At 46.9% G+C, this 20,788-nt stretch overlaps 1 protein-coding gene across 1 annotated transcript in view; it reads left to right on the top strand.

The window, feature by feature from the left end:
• LOC116976467 overlaps positions 1 to 20,788 on the top strand; it is a 40,003-nt gene that overhangs the window by 18,104 nt on the left and 1,111 nt on the right. The window contains exon 2 of the mRNA XM_033026360.1: positions 16,124 to 16,870. Within this exon, the coding sequence (XP_032882251.1) occupies positions 16,124 to 16,870 (747 nt within the window). The remainder of the gene's footprint in view (positions 1 to 16,123; positions 16,871 to 20,788) is intronic.

Raw genomic sequence — 20,788 nt, 5'->3', positions numbered from 1 at the left:
CGTATTTGTCCATGGAACGAGGAAAACGATGTGATGGCTGACGTCAGGCATTTAACGGCCTCCTGCACGTGGGGTTGCCACGTAGCGGTCCACCACACCTAGCAGCTCTTCCTTATACTGCACCCCTTGCATACTCCCGAGATCTTCAGCCATCGTCCCCTATTATTGACCAGCCCAGTCCTGGTCACCAAAGCTACCCTCGGGTAAGGAGGAAGCAATGGACAGTGCAGAAGGCACTGTGGAGGGAGTGCCTGAACTCCCCCCTGCGAGAGCGCCCCTCACGAAGCGCGTCTCGCTGGAGCTCCTGCTCCAGGAGCCGCTCCATGCGGCTCAAGCAGCTGTCTTTCCCCCCGTGCGGGTGGAGAGACGTCCCGTTCCGACAAGTCGGAAGCCACCGGCCGGACGCCTGTTCCGTGGCTTTACTTCCAGCCCGCTGCTCAGGCGCTAGCGGGGCTGGGCTCGGCACGGTGTCGGGATAGCGGAGCGCCCGGTAAGCGGTCCTACCGCCTTGTTGCTGCACCCCCCCCAGATGGAACGCTCCTCCGTGGAGTCGAGCGGGGGACAGGTTTGTCTAAGAGCCTTTCTTCTCTGCCTGAAAGCAGAAGGCTCCCTGTGAAAGAAAAACCCGACCTCAGAGCTTACCTGACGGTCCGTTCTTTCACCTGTAGCGGGAGCGCCTGACTCCCGATGTGGCCGCTGTTGCATTGCTGAACGTAATGCCGTGCATGCGTGCTGAGCGGGTTCTTCACGTAGTCACTCACGTGACTCCGAAGTAAAATCAAACAAAGTGTACGCACCCTGTCCAGGTACAGAAATAGGGCAGGTAACTAAGGTGCAAGTCAGGACAAGTCGGTGAGCTACAGGTACAATGGAAATCTGACACACAGCAACAGCAGCAACAGCAGCAACAGCAGCAGCATCAGCGCATAGACTTGGGCAGCCCACACAAACAGATCAGCTGTAGATTCTTCCAGAATGAGGTCGATTGGAAGATGAAGGCAGTACCCTGGCTTATGGAAGGACCGTTCAGAAACCTGATCACAGAGGAGAAGAAGCTGTTCCTGAGTCTGGTGGCTCGAGCTTTCAAGCTTCTGTACCTTCTGCCGGACGGGAGCAGGGAGAAGAAGGAATGACCGGGGTGGGACAAGTCTTTGATTATGTCGGTTGCTTTCCTGAGGCAGTGTGAAGTGTAGATGGAGTTGATGGTGGGGAGTGTGGTCGGTGTGATGGACTGGGTTACATCTACAATGGTGGGGAGTGTGGTCTGTGTGATGGACTGGGCTACATCTACAATGGTGGGGAGTGTGGTCTGTGTGTGATGGACTGGGCTACATCTACAATGGTGGGGAGTGTGGTCTGTGTGATGGACTGGGCTACATCTACAATGGTGGGGAGTGTGGTCTGTGTGATGGACTGGGCTACATCTACAACTCTCACAGTCTTGAGCAGAGCTGTTCCCAAACCAAGCTGTGATGCATCCCGACAGGATTCTTCCTATGGTGCATCTGTAGAAGTTGGCAAGAGTAATTGGAGACATGCCAAACTGCCTTTGTGTGCTTTCTTGGCCACAGTTTCAATGTGGTAGGTCTACAACTAGTTGTTGGTGATATTAATGCCAAGGAACGAGGCTCTTGACCATCTCCAGTTCCAACCAGCTAGAGGCCAGGCCATCCTAGACTGGGTATTGTGTAATGAGGAAGGATTAGTTAGCAATCTTGTTGTGCAAGGCCCCTTGGGCAACAGCGGCCATAATATGGTGGAATTCTACATTAGAATGGAGAGTGACACAGTTAATTCCTGAACTTAAAGAAAGGTAACTTTGATGGTATGACGGGAATTGGCAAGGATAGACTGGCAAATGACACTTAGAGGGTTGACGGTGGAGATACGATGGCAAAGATTTAAAGATCACATGGATGAATTACAACAATTGTTCATCCCTGTCTGGCGTTAAAATAAAACATGGAAGGCGGCTCAACCGTGGCTAACGAGGGGAATTAGGGATAATGTTATATCTAAGGAAGAGGCGTATAAATTGGCCAGAGGAAGCAGCAAACTGGCAAACTAGGAGAAATTCAGAATTCAACCCTTCAAACAGTTAATTAAGAGCGGGAAAATAGAGCATGAAAGAAAGCTTGCGGGGAATATAAAAAGTGACTGTAAAAGCTTCTATAGATATGTGAAGAGGAAAAGATGTGAAGACAACTCTAGGTCCCTTACAGTCAGAAACAGGTGAATTTATAATGGGGAAACAAGGAAATGGCAGAACAGTTAAACAAGTACTTTGGTTCTGTCTTCACTAAGGAAGGCACAAACAATCTCCCAGAAATACTCGGGGACCAAGGATCTAGTGGGAGGGAGGAACTGAAGGGAATCCACATTAGTCACAAAATGGTGTTAGGTAAACTATTGGGACTGAAGGCAGATAAATCCTCAGGGCCTGATGGTCTGCATCCCAGAGTACTCAAGGAGGTGGCTCTAGAAATCATGGATATATTGGTGATCATTTTCCAATGTTTTCTAGACTCTGGATCAGTTCCTGTGGACTGGAGGGTAGCCAATGTAACCACACTTTTTAAGAAAGGAGGGAGAAAGAAAACAGGGAGTTATAGACCAGTTAGCCTTACATCAGTAATGGGGAAGATGCTGGAGTCGATTATTAAAGATGTTATAGCAGCGCATTTGGAAAACAGTGATGGGATCGGTCAAAGTCAGCGTGGGTTTATGAAGGGGACATCATGCTTGACTAATCTTCTGGAATTTTTTGAGAATGTAACAAGTTCAATGGATAAGGGAGAGCCAGTGGATGTGGTTTATCTGGACTTTCAAAAAGCCTTTGACAACGTCCCACACATGAGATTAGTGTTCAAAATTAGAGCACGTGGTATTGGGGGTAGGATATTGACATGGATAGAGAACTAGTTGGCAGACAGGAAGCAAAGAGTAGGAATTAATGGGTCCTTGTCAGAATGGCAGGCAGTGAGTAGTGGGGTGCCGCAAGGCTCGGTGCTGGGACCCCAGTTACTTACAATATATACTAACAATATAGACAAAGGAATTAAATGTAACATCTCCAAGTTTGCAGATTACACAATGCTGGGTGGCAGTGTGAGCTGCGATGAGGATGCTATGAGGCTGTAGGATGACTTGGATAGGTTGGGTGAGTGGGCAGATGCATGGCAGATGCTTTTCATTTCACTGCACATCTCGTATGTGTATGTAGGTATGTTGCAAAACCTACCTTCAGCGGCGCTGCAGATCTGTCGCTGCCCGTGTGCGCGATTTTGGCGCCTTTGAGAGGGGGGCGGGTTTAAAACGCGATTTTCTCTCGGCTATTCAAATCGAGGTTGTTCAGCCGACTTAGTTGCTGACGGAAAATCGCTGCGAGGTTCGTTCGCTGCAGCTATTTTTAAACTAAATTGGTTAATTTAATTGTTATAGTAGGTTAAAAATCATCCTCTAAACCTGCGACCGCCGCCAATGGGACGGATCTCATGCAGGGGACAACGCAAGGTAGGCTGTTTATTTTTACATTAAAAAGCGCTTCTTACGATCCCTTTATATAAAATTTTATGTTGCGAGTAGTTAATTTGGGGGGCCATTAAATCCTGCAGTATTTTTCTGGGCATATGGGGTACAAATTCACCGCAATGGGAACGTTCCAAACCAGTGCGTTCCACAGAGTTCCACAGGATCCCACTCGAAAGCTGATTTAAACGGCCATTAATTTACAGCAATTGAACACTAAATTCCTTCCATTTGGCCTATAAATTAATGTCAATGAGATTTAAAAAGCATGTTTTATTGTGAATTGTCTGAATGTTCTTTGGACACTTACGCTATTTAAAAATGTTAATCTTTCCTTAAGAAATTGATAGATATTTAGATCTAGTAATTGAATTTTGGAATTAGCTACAATTGGGTAACTAACTAATTATATGCTTTAATTTCAGGTCATCCAAGTAAGATTGTTTCATATTTGTTTCAGAATGCTTCAATCTATAATAACTGAAAATGTATTTCAGTTCTCTTCATTTTTAATAAAGTTATGGGTTTTTGACTGTCCTCGATCACAGCCTTTGTGTTAAGTCAATGGAAAATCAATAGGGAACAAGATGCTGATTTCCAAGTATGACAATGGCCATAACTTTTTTAATACTGAAGATATGAAAGTGAATTAGGTGTCAAATTAAACTTATTTTTATGCTTTATCTGATGGGATAAATTGCAGACTTGATTTTTTAAATCTCAAAATGTTGTAACATTGTTAGTGTATGTGACGAATAAACTTGACTTGACTTGAGATGCAGTATAATGTGGATAAATGTGAGGTTATCCATTTTGGCAACAATAACACGAAGGGAGATTATAGACAATAGACAATGGACAATTTGTGCAGGAATAGGCCATTCGGCCCTTCAAGCCAGCACTGCCATTCAATGTGATCATGGCTGATCATCCACAATCAGTACCCCGTTCCTGCCTTCTCCCCATATCCCCTAACTCCGCTATCTTTAAGAGCTCTATCTAACTCTGTCTTGAAAGTATCCAGAGAACCGGCTTCCACCGCCCTCTGAGGGAGAGAATTCCACAGACTTACAACTGTGTGAAAAAGTTTCCTCATCTCTGTTCTAAATGGCCTACCCCTTATTCTTAAAACTATGGCCTCTGGTTCTAGACTCCCCCAACATCGGGAACATGTTTCCTGCCTCTAGCTTGTCCAAACCCTTAATAATCTTATATGTTTCAATAAGATACCCTCTCATCCTTTTAAATTCCAGCGTATACAAGCCCAGCCGCTCCATTATTATCTGAATGGTGTCAGATTAGGAAAAGGAGAGGTGCAACGACACCTACGTGTCCTTCACAGTCACTGAAAGTAAACATGCAGGTACAGCAGGCAGTGAAGAAAGCTAATGGCATGTAGGCCTTCATAGCGAGAGGATTTGAGTTCAGGAGCAAGGAGATCCTACTGCAGTTGTACAGGGCCCTGGTGAGACCGCACATGGAGTATTGTGTGCAGTTTTGGTCTCCGAATTTGAGGAAGGACATTCTTGCTATTGAGGGAGTGCAGCGTAGGTTCACCAGGTTAATTCCCGGGATGGCGGGCCACAGTTTAAGAATAGGGGCGGGCCATTTAGGGCTGAGATGAGGAAACACTTTTTCAGCCAGACAGTTGTGAATCTGTGGAATTCTCTGCCACAGAAGGCAGTGGAGGCCAATTCACTGGATGTATTCAAGAGAGAGTTAGATATAGCTCTTAGTGCTAACCGAATCAAGGGATATGGAGAGAAAGCAGGAACAGGGTACAGATTCTGGATGATCAGCCATGATCATATTGAATGGCGATGATGGCTTGAAGGGCCGAATGGCCTACTCCCACACCTACTTTCTATGGTTCTATGTTTCTGCACCATTGCTGCTGAACCTTTCCTATCCATGAAAGTGTCTTTTCAATGCTGGGACTATCTCAGGTTGACATCTCAGTCAGTGTGGGTGAGTTGGGCCGACGAGCCTGTATAATTCTGTTCATTTGGTCTCAAGAAGGCCAACCAAATCCATGAGAAATGATTTTCCATGCACAAGGTTGTGTTGACTATATCTAACCACCCCCTGCCTTTCCAATTGCTGGTAGATCCTGTCACTCCGAATCCTCTCCAGTAATGTTCCCACCACTGATGTCAGGCTCACATGCCTGTGGTTCCCTGGCTTCTCCTCGCTGCCCTCTATCAGGTCTCCCGTCAATCTCCAGCGTTCCAGAGAAACAATCCAAGTCTGTCCAATCTCTCCCTGTAGCTGATACCCTCTAATCCAGGCAACATTCTGATATAGGACACACAGTGCTGGAGTAACTCAGCGGGTCAGGCAGCATCTGTGGAGAACATGGATAGGTGACATTTCACAGAGTGCTGGAGTAACTCAGCGGGTCAGGCAGCATCTCTGGAGAACATGGATAGGCAGCATCACAGGAGGATCCCGACCCAAAACATCATCTATCCATGTTCTCCAGAGATGCTGCCTGACCCGCTGAGTTACTCCAGCACTCTGTCCTTCTGTGGGAAACGACATCTGCAGTTCCTTGTTTCTATCATTCTGGCAAACCTCCTCTGCACCCTTTCCAAAGCCTCCACATCCTTACTGTAATGGGGCGACTGGAGCTGCAGGCAATAATCTAAATGCAGCCTGACCATAGTCCTATAAAGCTGCGTAGAAACGAAGAAAAATAGGTGCAAGAGTAGGCCATTCGGCCCTTCGAGCCAGCACCGCCATTCAATATGATCATGGCTGATCATATAAAATCAGGACCCGTTCCTGCTTTTTCCCCATATCCCTTGATTCCTTTAGCCCCGAGCTAAATCTAACTCTCTCTTGAAAACATCCAGTGAATTGGCCTCCACTGCCTTCAGTGGCAGAGAATTCCCCCGATTCACAGCTCTCTAGATGAAAATGTATTTCTTCAGTTCTAAATGACCTACCCCTTATTAGTTTAGTTTATAGATGCAGCGCGAAAACGGGCCCTTCAGCACACCAGGTCCGCGCAGACCAGCGATCCCCGCACACTAACACTATCCCACACCCACTAGAGACAATGTTTACATTTACCAAGCCAATTAACCTACAAACCTGTACTTCTTTGGAGTGTGGGAGGAAGCCGAAGAGCTCAGAGAAAACCCACGCAGGTCACGTGGAGAACATACAAACTCCATACAGACAGCACCCGTAGTCGGGATCGAACCTGAGTCTCCGGCGCTGCATTCGCTGTAAGGCAGCAACTCTACCGCTGCACCACTATGATCGCTTGTTATTCTTAAACTGTGACCCCTGGTTTTGGATTCCCCCAACATTGGGAACATTTTTCCTGCATCTAGCCTGTTCAATCCTTTAAGAATTTTATGTTTTTATAAGATCTCCTCTCATCCTTCTAAATTCCAGTGAATACAAGCCCAGTCGATTCATCATATGTCAGTCCCGCCATCCCGGGAATTAACCTGGTGAACCTACACTCACTCCCTCAATAGCAATAATATCCTTCCTCAAATTAGCACACAATACTCCAGGTGCAGTCTCACCAGGACCCTGTACAACTGCAGTAGGAACTCCTTGCTCCTAAACTCAAATTCTCTTGCAATGAAGGCCAACATGCCATTAGCTTTCTTCACTGCCTGGTGTACCTGCATGCTTACTTTCAGTGACTGATGTACAAGCACACCCAAGTACACCCTTTTCCTAATCTGACACCATTCATTCTCTCCATACCCCCTGATCCCTTTAGCCACAAGGGCCACATCTAACTCCCTTTTAAACATAGCCAATGAACTGGCCTCAACTACCTTCTGTGGCAGAGAATTCCACAGATTCACCAATCTCTGTGTAAAAAATGATTTTCTCATCTCGGTCCTAAAAGTCTTCCCTCTTATCCTTAAACTGTGACCCCTGGTTCTGGACTTCCCCAACATCGGGAATAATCTTCCTGCATCTAGCCTGTCTATCCCCTTAAGAATTTTGTAAGTTTCTATAAGATCCCCCCTCAATCTTCTAAATTCTAGCGTGTACAAGCCGAGTCAGTCTTTCTTCATATGAAAGTCCTGCCATCCCAGGAGTCTGATGAACCTTCTGTGGCAAGCATGTCTTTCCTCAGATTAGGAGACCAAAACTGTACGAAATACTCCAGGTGTGGTCTCACCAAGACCCTGTACAACTGCAGTAGAACCTCCTTGCTCTTATACTCAAATCCTTTTGCTATGACTGCTAACATACCATTTGCTTTCTTCACTGCCTGCTGCACCTGCATTCCTACTTTCAATGACTGGTGTACCATGACACCCAGGTCTCGTTGCATCTCCCCTTTTCCTAATCAGCCACCATTCAGATAATAGTCTACTATCCTGTTTTTGCCACCAAAGTGGATAACCTCACATTTATCCACATTGTACTGCATCTGCCATGCATTTGCCCACTCACCCGATCTATCCAAGTCACCTTGCAGCTTCCTAGCATCCTCCTCACAGCTAACACTGCCCCCCAGCTTCGTGTCATCCGCAAACTTGGAGATGGTGCATTCAATTCCCTCTTCCAGATCATTAATATATATTGTAAATAGCTGGGGTCCCAGCACTGAGCCTTGCGGTACCCCACTAGTCACTGCCTGCCATTCTGAAAAGGACCCGTTTACTCCTACTCTTTGCTTCCTGTCTGCCAGCCAGTTCTCTATCCACATCAATACTGAACCCCCAATACCGTGTGCTTTAAGTTTGTATACTAATCTCTTATGTGGGAACTTGTCGAAAGCCTTCTGAAAGTCCAGATATAACACATCCACTGGTTCTCCCTTATCCACTCTACTAGTTACATCCTCGAAAAATTCTATAAGATTCGTCAGACATGATTTACCTTTCATAAATCCATGCTGACTTTGTCCAATGAATTCACCAGTTTCCAAATGTGCTGCTATCCCATCTTTAATAACTGACTCCAGAATTTTCCCCACCACCGATGTTAGACTAACTGGTCTGTAATTCCCCGTTTTCTCTCTCCCTCCCTTTTTAAAAAGTGGGGTTACATTAGCTACCCTCCAGTCCTCAGGAACTACTCCAGAATCTAAAGAGTTTTGAAAAATTATCACTAATGCATCCACTATTTCTGCGGCTACTTCCTTAAGTACTCTGGGATGCAACTTATCTGGCCCTGGGGATTTATCGGCCTTTAATCCATTCACTTTACCTAACACCACTTCCCGACTAAACTGGATTTCACTCAGTTCCTCCATTTCATTTAACCCCCGGTCCCTTGCTATTTCCGGCAGATTATTTATGTCTTCCTTAGTGAAGACAGAACCAAAGTAGTTATTCAATTGGTCTGCCATGTCCTTGTTCCCCATGATCAATTCGCCTGTTTCTGACTGCAAGGGACCTACATTTGTTTTAACTAATCTTTTCCTCTTCACATATCTATAAAAACTTTTGCAGTCAGTTTTTATGTTCCCTGCCAGTTTTCTTTCATAATCTATTTTCCCTTTCCTAATTAAGGCCTTTGTCCTCCTCTGCTGGTCTCTGAATTTCTCCCAGTCCTCTGGTAGGCTGCTTTTTCTGGCTAATTTGTACGCTTCATCCTTTGTTTTGATACTATCCCTGATTTCCCTTGTTATCCACGGATGCACCTGACTTATTCTTTTGCCAAACTGGGATGAATTGTTGTAGTTCATCCATGCAGTATTTAAATGCCTTCCATTGCATATCCACCGTCAACCCTTTAAGAATCATTTGCCAGTCTATCTTGGCCAATTCACGTCTCATACCCTCAAAGTCACCTTTCTTTATGTTCAGGACCCTTGTTTCTGAATTAACAATGTCACTCTCCATCCTAATGAAGAACTCAACCATATTATGGTCACTCTTGCCCAAGGGGCCACGCATAACAAGACTGCTAACTAACCCTTCCTCATTACTCAATACCCAGTCTAAAATAGCCTGCTCTCTCGTTGGTTCCTCTACATGTTAGTTTAGAAAACTAACCCGCGTACATTCCAAGAAATCTTCTTCCTCAGCATCCTTGCCAATTTGATTCACCCAATCTATATGTAGATTGATGTCACCCATTATAACTGTTTAACCTTTGTTGCACGCATTTCTAATTTCCTGTTTGATGCCATCCCCAACTCCACTACTACTGTTAGGTGGCCTGTACACAACTCCCACTAGCGTTTTCTGCCCCTTAGTGTTTCGCAGCTCTACCCATATCGATTCCACATCGTCCAAGCTAATGTCCTTCCTTTCTATTGCGTTAATCTCCTCTCTAATCAGCAACGCTACCCCACCTCCTTTTCCTTTCTCTCTATCCCTCCTGAATATTGAATATCCCTGGATGTTCAGCTCCCAGCCTTGGTCACCCTGGAGCCATGTCTCCGTGATCCCAACTATATCATATTCATTAATAACTATCTGCACATTCAACTCATCCACCTTATTACAAATGCTCCTTGCATTAAGATACAAAGCCTTCAGGCTTGTTTTTACAACACTCTTACCCCTTATACAATTATGTTAAAAAGTGGCCCTTTTTGATTTTTGCCCTGGATTTGTCTGCCTGCCACTTTTACTTTTCACCTTGCTACCTATTGCTTCTACCCTCATTTTACACCCCTCTGCCTCTCTGCTCTTGTACCCATCCCCCTGCCACATTAGTTTAAATCCTCCCCGACATCACTAGCATTATCTGCTTCATCACTGACGTTTCTTGAAAGACACCTGGATAGGTACATGGCTAGTCAAGGTTTAGAGACATGGGCCAAATGGGACTAGTGTAGATAGGGCATCTCGTCAACATAGACGAGTTGAGTCCAAGAGCCTGTGTCTGTGCTGTATGACTCTGTGCCCCTATATGTGTGTGTGTGTGGGTGTGTACATATACAGATATATATAGAGAGCATGTGTGTGAGAGAGATAAAATTATCTCTCATTTCCTCTCTCATTTCCTGTGGTTCTGCACTGTGACAAACACATTGCTCCTGGAGGGGCCCCATTCTTTGCCCAGCTAACATATTTATAGAAACTCTTCAATTCCCCTAGACTTTATCTGCCAGAGCTGTCTTACATCCTAGTCTCCATCCTGACGTCCCTCTTCAATGCACGACTACATCCCTTACTCTCCTCTGGTGATTTCCTTGCCCCCGGCTGCCTCTAGCTGACATGTGCCTCCTTTGTTGTCCTCACCAGAGTTACCCAGGGTTGCTGGTCCTGCCAGTCTTGCCCATCACCCCAGCAGCAACATGCTGCCCCTGAACTACCCCTCTCTCACCTTAAACACCGCCCCCCCCCCCCCCCCCCCCCCCCCATGCCTGGCATTAAAAAATTGGAGGAGCAGCACCGCATATTCCGCTTGGGCAGTTTGCACCCTAGCGGCATAAACATTGACTTCTCCAATTTCCGGTAGCCCTTGCTGTCTCCTCCCCTTCTCAGCTCTCCATCAGCCCTCGGGCTCCTCCTCTTCCTTTCTCCTCCCCGCCCCCCCCCCCGCCCACCCTACATCAGTCTGAAGAAGGGTTTCGGCCCGAATCGTTGCCTATTTCCTTCGCTCCATAGATGCTTCTGCACCCGCTGAGTTTCTCCAGCACTTTTGTCTACCATCGATTTTCCAGCATCTGCAGTTCCTGCTTAAACATTAAAACACTCTTCCCATCCCTCAACCATGTGTATTTGACAGCTAGAGTAGCATATCTACATCAGGGGTGGGGAACCTTTTCATGTTGGAATGCCGCATTAAGTTAGCTGTAATCTAATATGGCCACATCCAAGAAACTTCAATTAGATATACTCAAAATGTATCCTTTTGGCGTATTGCCAAAGTTGTTCTGTTACATTGAGGGCTAATTCATCCTGCCGATCTGTTATAGTTCTCCTTGAAAGAGGCATTTGTTTGTACTTTGAAACCTTATTGGGGTCTAAGCATCCTACAACTTCGACAATGCATTCTTTTACGATTTCTACATCGCTAAATGGCTTCCCTTTTGTCCCCCTGTGTATATATAAGCGACTTTATGTCGCTTCAGTAGCATTATGTCCGGGTCTTACCGCTGCTTGAAATAACTGCCTTTGCCGCTGCTTTTTAGCTTTACTTTCTGCAATGCAACCTTTCGCACCTCACTCTCCAATGTGAAATATTTGTGGTCCTTATGAGTGGCATAATGCTGATGAGCATTGAATTTCATCAATGTTGATATTACAGTATCGCAAAGCACGCAAATCATCTTATCTTTAGAAACAAGATAATATTGCAGTTCCCATTCCCAATGCTCATTAAAAACTCTTATTTCTTCCCTCATCGTTCTCTTGGTTTTCTTTGACATGATGGGCTGTTACGCAAAGAGAATTAAAAAAACAGTCGAGCAAATACGCAGTTTAACTATTCTGAAATTCAACTTCAAACGGGAAGCCACGTCCACCGCTATCGAAAGTTGATAATACTGAAGACTGGACGGCCAGCGGACTCTCAAGCGACATTCTCCCTCTCGTCAACCAGCCTCATGCGGTGGTGGTGGTGCCAGTCAGGTAGGGAGGTGAACGTACATTCTAGAGTCGCATTAGAACTAAATCATGAGCATAACAGGTGTTAAAATAGCCCTATTGATTTATTAATGTTTTAATTGTGGCCATCAGTCGGGGAGGATTATTTCGTTGAATCTTCTTTTGCCCTTTGGTATTTTAAATATGTTCATTTTAAGATTAAAATTAAAATAATAAGACGAACAAAAACATATTAATAAAAATAAAAGGATTTGTTGTACAAAATTTGGATTCATTCCTAATGGATTCATTCCTTAAGGCATGCGGCCTTAAGGCCGTAGGTTCCCCACCCCTGGTCAACATAATAGTGTGTGTCTGTGCGATGGTGTGAGTATCTCTGCATGATTCTGTGTCTTTCTGTGTATGTATATCTGAGACTGTTTCTGTGTGTGTGTCTGCTTTCTCTCTGACTGTGTGCATCTATCTGAGGCTGTTTCTCTCTCTCTGTGTGTGTGTGTGTGTGTGTGTGTGTGTGTGTGTGTGTGTGTGTGTGTGTGTGTGTGTGTGTGTGTGTGTGTGTGTGTGTGTGTGTGTGTGTATGTGTGTGTGTCCGTGCCGGCAGGTGCATGTCTGTGTGTGTTTATCCGTGCGTCTGCATGTACATGTCTATGTGCATGGGTATCTGTGCGTACATGTCCATGTGCGTGTGTGTCTGTGCGTACATGTCTATGTGCGTGTGTGTATCTGTGCGTACATGTCTATGTGTGTGTATCTGTGTGTACATGTCTATGTGTGTGTGTGTATCTGTGTGTACATGTCTATGTGTGTGTGTATCTGTGTGTACATGTCTATGTGTGTCTGTGTGTATCTGTGTGTACATGTTTATGTGTGCGTGTGTATCTGTGTGTACATGTTTATGTGTGTGCGTGTGTATCTGTGTGTACATGTTTATGTGTGTACGTGTCTATCTGTGTGTGTGTGTATCTGCGTGTACATGCCTATGTGTGTTTGTATCTGTGTGTACATGTCTATGTGTGTGTGTATATCTGTGTGCCTGCATATATATGTCTATGTGTGTGTGTATCTGTGTGTACATGTCTGTGTGTGTGTGTATCTGTGTGTACGTCTATGTGTGTCTGTATCTGTGTACATGTCTGTGTGTGTGTATATATGTGTACATGTCTATGTGTGTGTGTGTGTATCTGTGTGTACATGTCTATGTGTGTGTATCTGTGTGTACATGTCTGTGTGTGTGTATCTGTGCGTACATGTCTATGTGTGTGTTTATCTGTGCGTACATGTCTATGTGTGTGTGTATCTGTGTGTACATGCCTATGTGTGTGTGTATCTGTGTGTACATGTCTATGTGTGTGTGTATATGTGTGTACATGTCTGTGTGTGTGTATATCTGTGTGTACATGTCTATGTGTGTGTGTGTATCTGTGTGTACATGTCTATGTGTGTGTGTGTATCTGTGTGTACATGTCTATGTGTGTGTGTATCTGTGTGTACATGCCTATGTGTGTGTGTATCTGTGTGTACATGTCTGTGTGTGTATCTGTGTGTCCATGTCTATGTATGTGTATCTGTGTGTACATGTCTATGTGTGTGTGTGAGTATCTGTGTGTACATGTCTATGTGTGTGTGTATCTGTGTGTACATGTCTATGTGTGTGTGTGTGTGTGTATTTGTGTGTATATGTCTATGTGTGTGTGTGTATCTGTGTGCCTGCGTGTGTGTGTGTGTGTACACATCTAAGTGTGTGTGTACACATCTAAGTGTGTGTGTGTATCTGTGTACATGTCTATGTGTGTGTGTATCTGTGTGCCTGCATGTGTGTGAGTGTGTGTGTGTGTGTGTGTGTGTGTGAACACGTCTATGTTTGTGTGTGTATCTGTGTGTACATGTCTATGTGTCTGTGTATCTGTGTGCCTGCATGTGTGTGTGTGTGTGTGTGTGTGTGTGTGTCCATGTCTATTTGTGTGTGTGTATCTGTGTGTACATGTCTATGTGTGTGTGTGTATCTGTGTGTACATGTCTATGTGTGTGTGTATCTGTGTGTACATGTCTATGTGTGTGTGTGAATCTATGTGCCTGCATGTGCGTGTGTGCGTGTATGTATCCGTGTCCGCGTGTGTGTCTGCCTGCAGGTGCATGTCTGTGTGTGTATCCGTGACTATGTGTGTGTGTTTATCCGTGCGTCTGCATGTACATGTCTATGTGCATGTGTATCTGTGTGTACATGTCCATGTGCGTGTGTATCTGTGCGTACATGTCTATGTGTGTGTGTATCTGTGCGTACATGTCTATGTGTGTGTATCTGTGTGTACATGTCTATGTGTGTGTGTGTATCTGTGTGTACATGTCTATGTGTGTGTGTGTGCGTGTGTATCTGTGTGTACATGTTTATGTGTGTCTGTGTATTTGTGTTTACATGTCTATGTGTGTGCGTGTGTATCTGTGTGTACATGTTTATGTGTGTGCGTGTGTATCTGTGTGTACATGTTTATGTGTGTACATGTCTATGTGTGTGTGCGCGTGTATCTGTGTGTACATGTCCATGTGTGTGCGTGTATTTGTGTGTACATGTCTGTGTGTGTGTATCTGTGTGTACATGTCTGTGTGTGTGTGTATCTGTGTGTTCATGTCTGTGAGTGTGTATCTGTGTATACATGTCTGTGTGTGTGTATCTGTGTATACATGTCTATGTGTGTGTGTATCTGTGTGTATATGTCTATGTGTGTGTGTGTCTGTGTGTTCATGTCCGTGTGTGTGTATATCTGTGTGTACATGTATATGTGTGTGTGTGTATCTGTGTACATGTCTATGTGTACATGTGTATTTGTATGTACATGTCTATGTGTGTGTGTGTATCTGTGTACATGTCTATGTGTACATGTGTATTTGTATGTACATGTCTATGTGTGTGTGTGTATCTGCGTGTACATGCCTATGTGTGTTTGTATCTGTGTGTACATGTCTATGTGTGTGTATCTGTGTGCCTGCATATATATGTCTATGTGTGTGTATATCTGTGTGTACATGTCTATGTGTGTGTGTGTGTGTGTGTATCTGTGTGTACGTCTATGTGTGTCTGTATCTGTGTACATGTCCTGTGTGTGTGTATATATGTGTACATGTCTATGTGTGTGTGTGTGTATCTGTGTGTACAAGTCTATGTGTGTGTATCTGTGTGTACATGTCTGGGTGTGTGTGTATCTGTGCGTACATGTCTATGTGTGTGTGTTTATCTGTGTGTACATGTCTATGTGTGTGTGTGTGTATCTGTGTGTACATGTCTATGTGTGTGTGTGTATCTGTGTGTACATGTATATGTGTGTGTGTATCTGTGTGTACATGTCTATGTGTGTGTGTATCTGTGTGTACATGCCTATGTGTGTGTGTATCTGTGTGTACATGTCTATGTGTGTGTGTATATGTGTGTACATGTCTGTGTGTGTGTGTATATCTGTGTGTACATGTCTATGTGTGTGTGTATATCTGTGTGTACATGTCTATGTGTGTGTGTGTATCTGTGTGTACATGTCTATGTGTGTGTGTGTCTGTGTGTACATGCCTATGTGTGTGTGTATCTGTGTGTACATGTCTGTGTGTGTATCTGTGTGTCCATGTCTATGTATGTGTGTGTATCTGTGTGTACATGCCTATGTGTGTGTGTATCTGTGTGTACATGTCTATGTGTGTGTGTGTGTATTTGTGTGTATATGTCTATGTGTGTGGGTGTGTATCTGTGTGCCTGCGTGTGTGTGAGTGTGTGTGTGTGTGTGTACACGTCTATGTTTGTGTGTGTATCTGTGTGTACATGTCTATGTGTGTGTGTATCTGTGTGCCTGCATGTGTGTGTGTGTGTGTGTGTGTGTGTGTCCATGTCTATGTGTGTGTGTGTATCTGTGTGTACATGTCTATGTGTGTGTGTATCTGTGTGTACATGTCTATGTGTGTGTGTGTATCTATGTGCCTGCATGTGCGTGTGTGCGTGTATGTATCCGTGTCCGCGTGTGCGTCTGCCTGTCCGTATGAGTCATCTCCTGCAGTCATGCAGCCAGACTAACGCTGCGTGATTGCCCAAGAATGCAGCTGTGCCTGAGTGTGATACGGCGCAGTGGAGGAGGAGGGGGTGAAGGGAGGGGTGTTGGGGGCAGTGGGGGCTGGGACCTGCCCCAGGGGGGCAGTGGGCAAGTCTGGCACTGAGGAGAGTGGCTGGAGTGAGGAGAGCGGAGGGAGCGAGTCCCCAGGATGCCCGCTCCTCGTCCCCACACCCTGCACCGGGCGGGTGCCCCTCCCATCCACCACATCCTGTGAGCTGTCGTCACTGGAAGAGAGGGGACGGACGGGTGCAGCCCGCACGTTGGTTGACAACAGCCTCGGTGAGCAGTGGGCGATGGAACACGAGCTGAGATTCAAGCGTACCGTGCTGCCTCATTACCTGAAGATGCTCACCTCAGCACTGAGCCTGAATGACATCTCCAGCCGCGGCAGCCAACAACAACTGTGTCCCAGCGAGGAGACCGCGCTGGGAACGGCGGTGAGGGAAGCTCACTCACACGTCAGTGAGGCTGCAACACAGGCTGGGGCGGTGCTGGAAGACCTGGACAGGGAGGTGGAGGACGCAGCCGAGGAGAAGAGGAGCTGTGAGCAAGAGATGGGGAACGAGAAGCAGCAGCTTCTGCAGCTGGACAAGCAGATGGTGAGTGAGGAGAGCAGGAGAGAGGTGGTCAGAGATGATGTGGAGAGATGGCAGCTGGAGATGCGACAGGCTCAGCACACCCAGGATACGGAGAATGCCCGCAGGGCCCAGAAGAGGACACTGCGGAACTTGGGCATCGGGCTGGGCATCCTGCCCTTTGTGGGTAAGTTTGGGCATCTGATCACTCAGAGGGATCTTGGGGACCAAGTCTGTAACTCGCTGAAAGCGGCAAAGAAGGCGTACAGTGCTCTTGCTTCCATAGGTCAGGGCGGGGCATTGAGTATAAGAGTCAGGAAACCATGCAGCAGCTTTATAGGACTTTGGTCAGGCCACATTGTGTGCCGTTCTGCCCGACCCATTACAGGAAGGATGAGGAGGCTTTGGAAAAAACAAGAGGAGGTTTACCAGAATGTCTGAAGAAGGGTCTTGACCTTTCACGGGAGTCACGGTGGCGCAGCGAATGCAGCGCCGGAGACCCGGGTTCCATCCCGACTACGGGTGCTGTCTGTATAGTTTGTACCTTCTCCCCGTGACCTTCCTGGGTTTTCTCCCAGATCTTCGGTTTCCTCCCACACTTCAAAGATGTACAGGTACTTTGTGAGCTAATTGGCTTGGTGTAAATGTAAAAATTGTCCCTGGTGTGTGTAGGATAGTGTTAGTGTGCGGGGATCGCTGGCCGGCCCGGACCCGGTGGGCCGAAGGGCCTGTTTCCGTGCTGTATCTCTCAACTAAACTAATCTAAACCTGAAACGTCACCTAGCCAAGTTCTCCAGAGATGCTGCCTGAGTTACTCCAACAATCCAACACCAGAATGTTCACCAGAATGATGCCTGGGTTAGTGGGTATTAGCTGCAGGGAGAGGTTGGATGAACTCTGGAACGCCAGAGGTTGCAGGGAGGCCTGATAGTGGTATCTAAAATTATGTGAGGTGTTAGTTTGGGTAAAAGTTTGGCTAGGAGGCTGCAAGGTGACTTGGATAGGCTGGGTGAGTGGGCAAATGCATGGCAGATGCAGTTTAATGTGGATAAATGTGAGGTTATCCACTTTGGTGGCAAAAACAGGAAAGTAGACTTTTATCTGAATGGTGGCTGATTAGGAAAAGGGGAGATGCAAAGAGACCTGGGTGTCATAGTACACCAGTCATTGAAAGTAGGCATGCAGGTGCAGCAGGCAGTGAAGAAAGCAAATGGTATGTTCGCATTCATAGCAAAAGGATTTGAGTATAGGAGTAGGGAGGTTCTACTGCAGTTGTACTTGCACTTGGTGAGACCACACCTTGGAGTATTGCGTACAGTTTTGGTCTCGAAATCTGAGGAAGGACATTATTGCCATAGAGGGAGTGCAGAGAAGGTTCACCAGACTGATTCCTGGGATGGCAGGACTTTCATATGAAGAAAGACTGGATAGACTCGGCTTGTACTCGCTAGAATTTAGGAGATTGAGGGGGGATCTTATAGAAACTTACAAAATTCTTAAGGGGTTGAACAGGCTAGATGCAGGAAGATTGTTCCCGATGTTGGGGAAGTCCAGAACAAGAGGTCACAGTTTAAGGATAAGGGGGAAATCTTTTAGGACCGAGCTGAGAAAAACATTTTTCACACAGAGTGGTGAATCTGTGGAATTCTCTGCCACAGAAGGTAGTTGAGGCCAGTCCATTGGCTATATTTAACAGGGAGTTAGATGTGGCCCTTGTGGCTAAAGGTATCAGGGGGTATGGAGAGAAGGCAGGTACAGGATACTGAGTTGGATGATCAGCCATGATCCTATTGAATGGCGGTGCAGGCTCGAAGGGCCGAATGGCCTACTCCTGCAGCTATTTTCTATGTTTCTATGTTTCTAGACAGTCAGCACCTTTACTGACCAGGAGGGAACATTCAAATACTTTAGGGCATACCCTTAAGTTGAGAGGGTCAAAGTTTAAAGGAGATGTGGGGGGCAATTTATTTTACGCAGAGGGTGGCGGGTGCCTGGAACGCACTTGAGGCAGATGTCGTACAGGTGTTTAAAAGACTTCCAGATAGGCACAGGGGTATGCGGGGAATGGAGGGATAGGGTTCACGCAGACAGACAGAGGAGATTACATTTGGCATGGTGATCAGTACAACCCTTATGGGCCGAAGGGCCTGTTGCAGTGCTGCACTGGTCTACGTTCATATGTTCCCTGTTAATACAGTCCCATTACTTCTCTGGCTCCAGTCCCCTCAGCTCAGGATATGTACCAGGAGAGGCGACCATTCATCCTATCGAAGGTAGACAAAATTGCTGGAGAAACTCAGTGGGTGAGACAGCAACTACGGAGCGAAGGAAATAGGCAACGTTTCGGCCCGAAACGTTGCCTATTCCCTTCGTTCCGTAGATGCTGCCTCACCCGCTGAGTTTCTCCAGCATTTTTGTCTCCCTTCGATTTTCCAGCATCTGCAGTTCCTTCTTAAACACTCATCCTATCGAACCTTCCGGTCTGCCTTCCACCCAGATCTTACTGTGACCCCAGCTCCACATTCCCACTAACCCCACTCTCCCCTGACCTTTCACCCCTCGGTTCATAGTCATACATCTGTACAGCACAGAAACAGGCCGTTCGGCCCACATTGCCCGTGCTGACCAAGTTGTCATACTGGGTTAGTCCCATTTGCCTGTCTTTGGCCCATATCCCACTAAACCCTTCCTATCTATATTTCTGTCAAAATGTATTTTTAAAGTGTTAATTGTATCCTCTTCTTCAGCTTCCTCTTGCAGCTCATTCCAGATACGGACTATCCGCCGAGTGAAAAAGTTGCCCCTGGGGTCATTTCTAAATGTCTCCCCTCTCACCTTAAGCCTTTAGACTTTTACTTCAGTCTTTAGTGATACAGTGTGGAAACAGGCCCTTCGGCCCACCGAGTCCGCACCGACCAGCGATCACCCCATACACTAACACTATCCGGCCCACTCGATAAATTTACACAAGCCAATTAACCTACAACCCTGTACGTCTTTGGCACCCGGAGAAAACCCTCGTGGTCACAGGGAGAACTTACTCCTTACAGAGAGCGCACATAGTCAGGATCGAACCCGGGCCTCTGGCGCAGGAAGGCAGCGACTCTACCGTTGCGCCACCATGCCGCCATGTTACACGAGTCAGTGCCCTCTAGTCTTACAATCCTCTACCCTGGGAGAAAGAGTGTGAGCCTTTACTTTATCAGTGTCTATCATGTGCCACCCTGAGTGTCGGTGGGGAGAGTGGGTGAGGGGGAGAGGGGGTGGGTGGGTGAGGGGGGAGAGGGGGTGAGGCGGAGGGAGAGAGGGTGAGGGGGAGAGTGAGTGGGTGAGGGGGAGAGGGGGTGAGGGGGAGAGGGGGTGAGGGGGAGAGTGGGTGAGGGGGAGAGGGGGTGAGGGGGAGAGGGGGTGAGGGGGGAGAATGGGTGAGGGGGAGAATGTGTGAGGGGGAGAGTGTTTGTGGGTGTGTGAGGAAGAGTGCCGGGGTGGGGGGAGTGCATGTGGGCGGTGATCCAGGGAGTAGTGGTCAGTGACTGCCTACAGCGCTGGTGAGCAATGCTGAGGCTGGAGGAACAGAAAGTGCTTATTCAACGACAGAGAGCAGCTGAGTCTGCAGCTCACCCCAACAGCTTCCTGTGTGGTGTCACACCGCCCTGCCTCAGCCCAGCAACGCAGATCCATCCCTGCAACACAGACCCCAGTGTTGAAACACAGGCCCCAGCCCAGCAACACAGGCCCAGCCCAGCAACACAGGCCCCAGCCCAGCAACACAGGCCCAGCCCAGCAACACAGGCCCCAGCCTAGCAATGCAGGCCCCAGCCCAACACTGCAGGCCCCAGCCCAGCAACACAGGCCCCAGCCCAGCAACACAGGCCCAGCCCAGCAACACAGGCCCCAGCCCAGCAATGCAGGCCCCAGCCCAACACTGCAGGCTCCAGCCCAGCAACACAGGCCCCAGCCCAGCAACACAGGCCCCAGTGTTGAAACACAGGCCCCAGCCCAGCAACACAGGCCCAGACCAGCAACACAGGCCCCAGCCCAGCAACACAGACCCCAGTGTTGAAACACAGGCCCCAGCCCAGCAACACAGGCCCAGCCCAGCAAC

Source organism: Amblyraja radiata, chromosome 8, assembly GCF_010909765.2.
Source record: "Amblyraja radiata isolate CabotCenter1 chromosome 8, sAmbRad1.1.pri, whole genome shotgun sequence".
In the NCBI taxonomy this organism is placed as follows: Eukaryota; Metazoa; Chordata; class Chondrichthyes; order Rajiformes; family Rajidae; genus Amblyraja; species Amblyraja radiata.
This window is presented reverse-complemented; position numbering and strand designations above follow the sequence as displayed.